This window comes from Watersipora subatra, chromosome 8 (assembly GCF_963576615.1).
Source record: "Watersipora subatra chromosome 8, tzWatSuba1.1, whole genome shotgun sequence".
NCBI classification, from domain to species: domain Eukaryota; kingdom Metazoa; phylum Bryozoa; class Gymnolaemata; order Cheilostomatida; family Watersiporidae; genus Watersipora; species Watersipora subatra.
Window position 1 is genome coordinate 41,965,611 of NC_088715.1, and position 11,952 is coordinate 41,977,562.

Below are 11,952 nucleotides of genomic sequence, written 5' to 3' on the forward strand. Positions count from 1 at the left end.
CAAATCATTTAGGTGCAGAAAAAGTTGGCCAGCCAGTAATTCGCTTGATCAACAATAATTTATTATACCAAGGAAGAATGAACTAAAATATTTCATAGAGTTATTTTGTATTTTTGCTGTTTTTTGTACTTAATATATAACTGCAAGTGGCTCTACTCTACTAACGTCCAGGTAGTTTCTTCCTATGTATGTTATAAAAAGCTAATATGGCAGATGAATCAGGTCTAAGAATATGAGAGGTAATGTGTTTTTTAAACAACCACATGCTCTCACCTATTGCTACACTGGTATTAAGATAAATAACATATGCTTCAATTGAGTCGGTGCCTGCGGTTTCTGCATGAAATCCTGTCACAGATGCGCTGATAAAGTGACAAGCAAAAAGGGCCTTATATACAAAACTTTGGAATTGAGAGGCAGCTTGGTATTCAATAGTGCATTCAATTGATGAGCATCCAATGGCGGGTCTTTTTTTCATTGGCGCGTTTTTCAAGATGGCTGACTTTGGTATTTAATTTCATATGCTTGGCTACTCAGGCTGATGCAGCAACATATGAACACTAAATACCTTACAATGTATATTGTAATTTTACATAATATTATATAATAAGGCAATATAATATCACAAGGGATAATATTCTGCAATGAAATATAATGCAATGTAATATAATTCCTTAGCATAAAGCATTGTGTAATATTGTTTTATTGTTCTATAGTTGTTTTAGATTCTGTATATAATGAAATAAATTATAACAATACTAGGTTTCATTAGATTTGAATATATACATACAGTAATCTTGAACAAAAGCTTGTTTTAGTTGAGGCTGGGTGTATTTTTTCAGTATTCAGTGTAGGGTATTTAATATACATGTATATGCGCATGCTGTTGTTAGAGACAGTGATTTATAAACATGTAGCCACTTTATAAAACTTCCAGCTTGTTTTTAGACAGCGTGGGATAATGCAGTTTCATGTATACTGACAAAATTTATTTATGCAGTGTTTCAGTTGCTGATTTATTTTATCATATCTAAAAACTTAACATAATGTGTTTAATAACATGCGACACAAACATTTTTATTTAATAACACATTTTTGCCACAATGGATCTACAACAAATTAAACAAAATACGCTAGAAATCGAGTGTTTAACGATCCGCTGCTAACCTTAAATTTGGTTGAGTAATAACCGGGATAGTTTGGTTGTTGAACTGCTTACAAAGTCAGAGTGGTAAATGAGTCCAGCTTTTTATAAAACTTTCATGTCTACCAAACTTTTATTTTGGCAGACTTACCGCAAAGTTTTCTTTTTATTATGGCTGCTTATCCACATCGTCACTAATGCTCTGCTTACTCAACATTTTCAGTAGGGCTGATCATAGTATCATTTATCTTTTTGGCCTAACAGTTTAAAAGTGCTGAGTGAATTTAGAAACCGGCGGAATAACTATATACTCAGCTGTAGCTTTTATTACTCAATATAACAAAACGTTGGCCTGCAGAGACTTTGATCCCCTTTCCTAGCTCAATTAAAGATAAAGTTACACAAAATCTTTATACAGATAATCAGAATTTTTTATCATTTGCAGTCGTTTTAACCATTCAACCTGATTTGACAGCCAGAAGGTTTCAAAATAAAAAGAGACAAAACTTGCTAAAAGGCTAAGAGGAAATCATGGCTGTCCGTACATGTTGTTATATATATATCAATGCTCAAAGAGTAGCCTATTAAACACCTTAAACTGATTAGAGTGCCCAATCGCATGCGGGATGGACAATCACCCTCAGTAAAAGCTTTCATGCATTTTCATTGTGAAAGTGGTAAAGTAATTTGTGTTGAGAGTCTATGAAAATGTTGCTGGCCATCTGATGATACGTTTAAATTCAAAAGATTCTGTACATTGCCGCACAAATTCTAGGTCTATATAAAATTGACTGACTGTTTTTTGTTATTAGTAACTGATCAACAATTAACAAGTTACGGAATTTTCAAAATACCATTTCCATCAGCTAAATATGACTGGCATGTGACTCCCAAATGAAATATCTTAAAACATACATTTTCCACTACAAAGCCGCATAAAAAGTTAGTGTTAGATTTCAATTAATACAAAGCCTTATATCTATTCAATACTATTTTTGCAGTCTTATTGAATCATGTGTGAGCTACTATTCTACGTTCTATTTGTATAATATTTATAGCATTGCTCGATCAGACTTGAAAACTGTGTGGGGTTTTTAAGTTCAGTTAAAATCTCATGGTCGTTCAGCCTGTAAGCATACCTCTGTTTAGAATGTTGACACCCTAAATGCAATATCTCACTAGCTGGTCTACTCTCCACCAGGGATTCGTTTCTGCATTTGTATTTACAAGTGAAGATATTCCCTCTCCTGGCATCGCTTTATTGGCATATCGTAGGCCGGTCTTAACTTTTATTAAACCAAACTTTCAAGCATTTTGTGGCGATTTTTGGCCAAATAAATCTGTATATTTGTGTATAATCCGTTCAGATGGGTAAGTTTTAAGAGACTGTCGACAATTTACAAAAACTTGGTAACATACTTGAATAGGTTTATATGTGTTTTGTATCGTTATTATACTTTAACGACTCTACAAAACGATGGTTAAATTTGTTGATGAGATTTCGAGACAAGGGTTTGCGACTTTGTCGATGAATAATTTTCGCAAGTTGTGTGCACATGCATTTATCATAAAAACTCTCAAACTTCGCTCCCGCTCGTTTGGTCAAGGGAAAATATGCTTTGTATCCACAAATCTAGATTGATAAAACAAAACTGTATTTTTTGCTAGCATAAAATACATGTTAATCACTTTTGTTTTTAAGTGATAACTTTTCTAGTGGTTCATAGTTTTTTTTAAACTTGTAACTGGGTAACGATCTGTTAATAGCGATCTCAAAGCAGTTATTTTCTAATTGACTCAAAATGTGTTGCAGTCCTCCTACATATTATACTTTACAACACTACTTGTTTGCTATTGTAACATTTGAAATTTGGGAACCTCAAATATCACATCATCTCAGTTCACGGCACCTCAAATCATTAAACTAACAATTTAGATCAATAATAGTGACCTTGGCAGCCCCATGAGAGATCGTGAGAGGTCATAATGTGTAATCGCTATATGCATAAATTATTTGCGAAATGGCAACATTTTAATTATTTATATAATTATGAACAGATGATGCTTCACCGTGTTCTCTACGGCTGTCAGTACTGAATTTTATCTGTTGCTATCGTTAAGGTTATCAACGCGATGTAAGTTTTTAGACTCGGTCGCACATGGTTGGGTAGAGAACTCGCACGGCAGTTTGCAATGATTTCTTAATTTACAAGCAAAAAACTACTCCGATCAGCTCATGTGCAAACACCGAAAGAGTATCAGCCACTTTTGGTATCAATCATTCAAAAATAACTAATCATTTAGGTAAAGAAAAAGTTTGCCATCCGGTAGTTATAATTTGCATGATCAGCAGGAGTTGATTATACCAAATAAGAATGTGCTAAATGATTTAGGTTGTAAGACATGTGGCATGAATTGTAAAAGAAGTGAGTATAGTTTTTCATTTGTTTTATTCCGAAAGAATTTTCATTAGTCGTGGAACTGCGATTTTTCTGCTTTTCTAGTGAGAGCGCTCTCTATATAGGTATACATGTGTACATATGTTTTTTCCTGGACCGTACAATGGAACCGAGTAGGAAACCGTATAAGAATAAACTATTAATAGAGACGCTAACACGTTGGCTTAATTACGGCCAAACTAACAAAGCGAAAGACACATAATAAAAGCAAATGTAATATGTACAAAAATATATAAGAGTAATTATATGCGAGTATATAAAACATCAAAAATAAATTCGTGGCTTGGCATCCGCCACAATATAACATTAACATGGCAGGTTACTACCATTTAATTTACTAACGACTAAACATCATGACAAGCAACACTTTCTTACTAATTAAATACAACTACAATTATTTTGCACTCAACTATGAAAACACTAAATGAGTCACTAACGTTAAACTCTTTTACGCAACGAGAAAATCACTCTACGATCTAGTTGAAGCAACCGTGCGGTTCGTTGTTTGAACATGTTTCTAGGTAATAGCAACAAAAGTGGTTTAAGTATTATTTATTATTTTACAGTTTCTTTTTTTTAAATATATTTTAGATAAAATATACGTGTATTTCAATAAAAAAGTAAACTCACAATCATATTTCAGCTTCAGAATAATAGTATTATAAGGTTGGCACTTTATTGAAACATGAAAGCGCACAAATGTCCTTCGTTCATACGTTGTTAGAAGCATAAACAAAAAAGTAAAGTGCAAAAGATGTCACAAAGAATTTTTCTGCCACCACAGCACATCATCATTAAGAGATCATTTAACTAATTCTTATCATAGTGCTCAGAATTGATGACCAACTGTTGCAGACAATAACTACTACTGCTCACTACCACCACTACTGTCCCCGGTGAGTGGGCTATTCTCTAAACCTGGAAATATTGTATGTAGGAAGAGGGCACCTCTTCATTCAGTAAATGCGAATGAACGGTGCTGCCTCGACTTTTGGTTGGCTTAAATATAGACTTTCGTGGACTATTTTCATATTCATAATAATTATTACATTGTAACTTATGTACATTGTACAAAACCTGTACTCCTGTTAACAATTATTGTCTCAAATATAATTAATTTATATGTACCTGTGTTATTTGTTTTCGAATATGCAGGTTTTTGCTAGATTAATTCTAAGATTAATCGAAGATTAACTGGTTCAGACCAGTCATTAATCAAGATTAATTTTTTTAATTGTTGTGCAGCTCTAATAATAAGGCAATTTGTTATCATGAAAGATAACATTCTGCAATGAAATATAATGCAATGTCTCATAATGCTGCCGCTTAAAACCATGACTAATATTGTTTCATTGTTATATTATGTTTTAATATTATAATGAAATCTAATATTACAATATTAGATTTCATTATAAATGAAAATATATGTACAATAGTCTTGAATACAAGCTTGTTTTAGTTGAGGCTGGGTGTCTTTCTTATGCATTCAGTGAAGGGTTTTTGATATACATTTATGTGCACATGCTGTTGTTAGAAACAGTGCTTTATAAACATGCTGTAAATTTAAAAACTTTCAGCTTGCTTTTACACAGCTAGTGATAGTGCAGTTTCATGTATACTGACCAAATTTATTTGATGCAGTGTTTCAGTTGCTGATGCATTTCATCACATCCTAAAATTTGGCATAATGTGTTTAATAACATCTGACACAAACATTTTTATTTAATGACACATTTTTGCCACAATGGATCTACAACAAATTAAACAAAACACACTAAAAGTCAAGTGTTTGATGATCCACGGCTAACCTTAAACTTGGTTAAACAATAACTGCGATCACCTACAAAAACATGCAAAAACTGCTGAAGCATCTCTTATATTATTATTTATATATAAAAAGCTACCGTTTTAGCATCTCAAGCAAATGTTTACAACAGATTAGCATTAAGTAATACAACACTTTTCTGACTTGACTAATTAAATGAGTGCAACGAATTTTTGGACTGTCATCAATGCTACATGTAGCTGAAGATATCTTTAACCATATTAGTTATTGATGTCATTGCGGTGTTCTTTACAGAGCAGCGTACACTTCAATCTCATATAAGTTCATCTTAGTTGTAATCATGAACTGAATCTGAACAAGCTGACCATTAATTGGTGACACGCATTTAATCACGGTGTAATATCGCTCTAGTTGCCCATTATGTCCGCCGCAAAAGTTTGCTGCTTTTTCTGAGCTGTAGAATAAATCTGTGGCATCATCAGCAATTGTCACAGTGGCATTAGCTGAACGGGAGTAATAACCCCAGCCTAAAATTAGATAAGAACTCAGAAGGTGAGATAGTTTTTCAAGGTAGTTTGTTTATTGAACTGCTTACAAAGTCAGAGGTCGTAAATGAGTTCAGCTTTTTATGAAACTTTTATGTTTACTGAATCTTCATTTTGGTAAACTTATTGCAAAGTTTTGTTCTATTTTGCTGGTGCTTATCTACAGTGTTACTAATTTTTTGCTTATTCAACATTTTCAGTAGGGCTGATCACAGTATCAGTTACCTTCTTTGGCTCAGAGGTATAAAAATGTAAAGTGAACTCAGAAACTAGCGGTATAAGTACATACTCAATTTTAATGTTTATTGCACAAAGTAACAGAGCACCGGTCTGCAAATAATATGTTCCCATTTCTTAGATCAATTAAAGATAAACTGACAGATTTTCATTACAATGATCAGAATATGTTGATATTTTTCTGTTGTTTGTTATCATTTTTACTGTTCAAGCTGATCTGACTGCCAAAATGTTCCAAAAGGAAAATAGGCAAAACTTGCTAAAAGGCTCAGCGAAAAGCATGGCTGTCTGTCTCTCTTGTTATAGACATCAATTCCCGAGAAGCACCCTATTAAACACCCATCCGATAAGAAATGCAAAAATACATAATTGCACTCATGAAGCACAATTCGTCTCAATAAAACTTTTCATGGATTTTCATTGTAAAAGCGATGCTATAATTTGTGTTAAAAGTCTATGAAAATGTTGCTGACCATTTGATGATACATTTAACTTAAGAATATTCTGTATATTACCGCACTAAATTCTATGTTTATATAGAATTGACTAATAGTTGTTTGTTATCAGTAACTAACCAACAGGTAATACGTAATAAAATTTATAAAATGTGATCCCCATCAGCTAAATACGAATGACATGTGACTCTCAAATAAAATTTACTAAAACACACAATTTTTACTGCAAAAGTCGGTTGAAAACGTTTACTCTTACACTCCAACTAATACAAAGCAGTATCTTTCCGCAATACTATTTTTGTAGTCATCGTATACTGTGTCAGTTACTATTCTCCATTTTATTTATAGAATAGTAATGTTTCAAATATATTTGTACAATGCTTATAGCATTGTTCCATCAGACTCGAAACCTGTTTAGAGTTTTTTTAGCTCAAGTTTAGTTAAAAATTATCTGTAATTTGGCCTGCAAGCTTACTTCTATTTAAAATGTTGACACCCCAAATGCAATATTTCTCCAGCAGGTCTACTCGCCACCAGGGATTTGTTTCGCTCTCTGTAGCAAAAAGTGAAGATGATCCATCTCCTGGTGGAATATATATTCCGTCTACTCCTTTCTCGGCTCCAAATTTTGGGTCGGTTGTACTAATCATTTCTGCTGGTTTTCCTGCAAAAAGTCACATTTACATGTCTCACATAAATTAAAATGTTTTGTTCACATGTCTAAGTTGTCTAGGTTGTCCTACTTGTTAGGAAATCTGAGCTAAATTTAAAAAGATTGGTATGTTTGTTTGCCAAATCATATTCTTATTAATGTATTTACTTTGCTCAAAGAAAATTATAACAGATAATTTCACACAGTATTATAGAGTTGGCTGACAGTGAGACATCATAAAGTTAAAAATTTTATCTCAAGCTTTTAAAAAAATTTTAAGAATTTATAAATAATTGTCTTGTGAACATGAATTTGATTATTGAATTATTTTAAAATTGAACATCTAGTCAGTTGTTCATATTTCTTTATATAAAGTATTTTAGATTCTGAATAACTCTCAGTATTCATATGGAGAAGCTTTTTAAGTATTTTAAATAAATCTATTCTATAATTGGGCAGACCAAAATCATCTTTATTCTAAAGCCGTTTTACAAATGGAGCCATGAAAAGTTAATAAATGAAACGGTATGGCCATATCGTGTCATGAATGGAAAACCAAAAATGTATTCAAGGATGAGTTGAAACCATATTATTTAGGTATACATCTTAGTTTTTTAACATTTTACCTCTGTAGCAAAAATATTACATAAATTAACAATACAGTTTTAGTGAGAACCAGATGAAATCATCAGGCAGTGGATATCTGGTATTTAAGAATTTAAACATATCTGTAGCATATGAATGAGTTGTATAGCCATTCAGTATTTGGAATCTAACATTGTTAGTATAAGAAGTTAACATGTCTGGCAATGACAAAAAAATTACATTTTAAACATAAACATAAACAGTAAAAGTTCAGGTATACATATGTAAATTCTATAAATCCAATGGTAATTAATTATTTGAGCTTAAGACCATCTAAAAAAGTAATGAAAATACTAAAAGATGTTTCTTAGTCATATATTACATATACACTTTAAATCCACCAATCTAGATTGATAAACATAACTATGTTATTTTGCGGAACAATATAATTGTTAATAACTTTTGTTGGAAAATAATAACATTTATACCAACTTCATAGTTGTTGTTTTAATTCCAAACTGGGTAACGGTATTTTAATGGCAATCTCAAAGTAGTTATTTTCTGATTGACTCGAAGTGTGTAATGCTTCAGTAATGCTAATATGGAACATTTGAAATTTGGGCACCACAAATATCATATCATTTTACTTCATGGCCCTTCAATGTATTAAACTAACATTCTGATCAATAATCGTGGACTTGGCAGCTCCGTGATGGTAATGCGCAATTATTATATGCATAATTGATTTGCAAGGTGGCAACAAATTAATTATTCATATAATTCTGAAATGATGAAGTTTCACCATATTTTTTACAGTTGTCAGCACTGAGTTGTATCCGCTGCCCTTGTTGCAGGGGACAACACGATATAAGTTTGTATTATCGGATATAACTGTTACGGTAGCCTGCGCAGTTACTATTATATATGAGGGTGATAGAGAGTATTAATAAACATGTAAGTTCTAAACATAAACGTACGTAGATCACACAAAACACAATGATAATATTATTTGTAAATTAAACATAAACCGTGATGAAGTCTTCTGTAAAATGAATAACTTACTCATTAGAGAATTTGGAGAAACGCTTGAGTATTATATAAGCGCAGGAATACAGGTATGAGTTCTATAGATAGATGAAATGACAATGAATAGAGGGTAAAATCAGCTATAACATATAACGGAAGCACTAAACGATAGTTTTTATTTTATCCTAAAAGATACCGGCGAATAATGCACTAAAATATTTCATAGGGCTATTTTGGGTTTTTTCTCTATTTGTATTTTAGATAAAATTGCTAGCTGTACTCTACTAACTTTCAAATAGTTTTTTCCTACTTATAAAGAAAAAAGGCAAGTGTGGCAGATAAAACTGATCTAAAAAAATAGGAGAGAATTTGCTATTTAAACAAATGCACACTCTTACCTCTTGCTACACTGGTGTCAAGATAAATTACATATGCTTCAGTTGAGTCGATGCCTGCTGCTTCTGCAAGAAATTCTCTCTCTGCTGTGTCGATAAACTGACAATCAAATGGTTCCTTATGTACAAAACCCTGGCAATGAGATGCAGCTTCGCATTCAGTAGCGCATTCAATTGATCGTCTAATGGCTGGTCTTTTTTCCATCGGTGTGGTTTTCAAAATGGCTGTCCTTTGGTATCTTACTTCGCATGCTGCACTAATCAAGGTGATGCAGCAACACATGAACACTAAATACCCTACAATTAGCATTGTACTATGACATACTATTATATAATAATACAATATAGTATCATGAAGAATAATATTCGACAATTTAATATAATGCAATGTATTATAATTTCCTAGCATAGAAATGTCTACAATATTAGATTTCATCATATATGAAAATATACATGTAGTAATGTTGAACACAAACTTGATCTTTTTTAGAAATTGGTATGGTGCGTCGTAAAGGGGTGATTCTAGTTTCATTTACAATATAATATTTATTATGATACATAATATACTACATGGTAATAAAATGAAATATGAATGAAATGAGAAAATACTATATAATATAAAATATTAGATTATAATAAAATACATTATATTCATGATATGTTATAATAGTACGAGGGTTCAAGCAGAGGCGGTGCTTGCACAGTTCATCTTTTGTCATGTGAAGTTTGTGTTTCATGATTTGTCTGTTCTTGTGCCTTCGAATACTGGCGCACTTTGAGGTCTTTAAAGATGCAATGTTTTTTAGATGACGTGTTTATTCTCTAAGGTTTAGTTAGTGAATTGAGCTTGTTTAGACTTGTTATTGCAGCTGTACTTTACTGGTCAATTACTGTGAACTTGCTGAATGACTCATTTGTACATTTTATGTTATCTTGCATTTGGTTTGAGTAAACTTTCATATACTTACGGTACATATTTGATAAAGTTTTTGGCTGTCTCATCAAACATTGGTATTTAAAACCGTTGATTGTATAGCCCAAAGTGGAGCAGATTTGAAATAAAAAGTAAACAAACTCATTACTGTTTTTCAGTAATTTAGCTCAGGAACTTTGAAATATTCAATTAGCACCTAAAATGGTATTTTGCAAAATCTTTAAATAATTGTTAGCAGCAAATAATTACACACTTGCAAAATAGCAGTAGCGGTCTTAACATAGTTACTCAAGCCAATACTTCGTCGTTATATTTCAAATTTGCAGATCTATATACTGATTTTAAAAATTTCAGTTAAAAAGTGAGTCTACATAGGCTGATGTGAGATTGGTAAACTGAAGCAAGTTGCTTACACTAATATAGTCTGTTTTGATATGTCAAGTGTAGATATCATGAATAATGAATAACTCACACGCATTGTAATTGTAAACTCATCTCATCATAGGCAGACATTCATCCGTGACGTCTTTACAAAAATAGTTGTTCATACAACATTCACAGCAAAACAATTTTAAAGCTAATTTTCATCTTTAGCGCTGGATCAAAAAAGCTTTTAAATAATGTTTCTGGTTCTTATTGTATAATGCAAATTCATATTGTATAATTTTGACAACAATCAAGCTGTTCATTTCATTTTCATTGTCTAAAAAACTCAATTTGTTATCGTATAACATTATATAATAACATGTTTAAGAAATATATAAATGTCCACTATTTTCTATGTTTCCTCATTGGATTTGAAAAAGTGAACACTTTTTAATTTAGGCCATCATTAAATATAAATTTAGTAAAACTTCCCAAATTATGTGCAAAACTACTATTCTTTCCGAGTATCATCTTATTTGCCTCTATAATATGTTAATAAGGCGTAAGCTGTTGAGTTTACAAGCAAATAAAGAACAATATTCATTGATAAGCGAGTGACCCATAAAACCCTCGACGTGTGTGTTTTATAGAGTACTAACTGAGATCAAAAGGTTACATGGAAAGTAATTCATAACAGTAAGTTAAAAGAGACTAATAAAGAGCTAGAAGTTAAATCTGTAGAAATTACCTTGTAAAACGGTTGTTGTAGGTTGAAGCAGCATTTCTGGTGAAAAGATTTAAAGTGATATAGCGATTAAAATAGTCAGCCTCTACACTTGTTCAACTGATTGAGCTCGGCGGCAATCTCTGACTGATTGCATAGAAAGCAATTATTCCTACACTGAGGGTTGTTTGTGTTGCTAGGATTTTATTGATTAAATGCATTTAAAAGGATATAAAGGTTTACCTCGAAATATCAGTTTAATGCTTTCTGGGACTAAGACCGCACGTAAATGTGCTCAGATCTCAAAACAAGATATCCTATATGTAATGACCCTCTGTTTAAAAAGATTATTAACTATAAGTGCTGGATTGGTGGTTCAAGTAGTTGGTTTATGATTTGCGAATTTAAAGGACTGTATTTCAGGTGTAGATTTAATGTCAAGAATTAGACTGGTTTGTTTTAGCTGAAAACTTAAAAACAGATTATATTTATTAAAAATTTAAACTTTCAATTGCAAAAACATAAAATATATGAAGGCTAATCAAGTCAATGGCTGATACTAATTGCGCAAGTCTAAAAATATAAAGAGTGATACAAGAGCAGAGTGATACGTAGAGCGTGAGTAAAATATGGAATTCGAATTG

General features: G+C 31.9%; 1 protein-coding gene across 1 annotated transcript; it reads right to left on the reverse strand.

Annotated features, from left to right (window-relative positions):
• Window positions 1–5,677: 5,677 nt before the first annotated feature.
• Window positions 5,678–9,489, reverse strand: LOC137402581 (fucolectin-1-like). Its single transcript, XM_068089085.1, has 3 exons — window positions 9,288–9,489; window positions 7,102–7,290; window positions 5,678–5,916 (listed from the first exon to the last, which is right to left on the reverse strand). The coding sequence occupies exons 1-3, from the start codon at window positions 9,487–9,489 to the stop codon at window positions 5,678–5,680; spliced, it is 630 nt and encodes a 209-aa protein (XP_067945186.1).
• Between the last annotated feature and the right edge of the window lie 2,463 nt (window positions 9,490–11,952).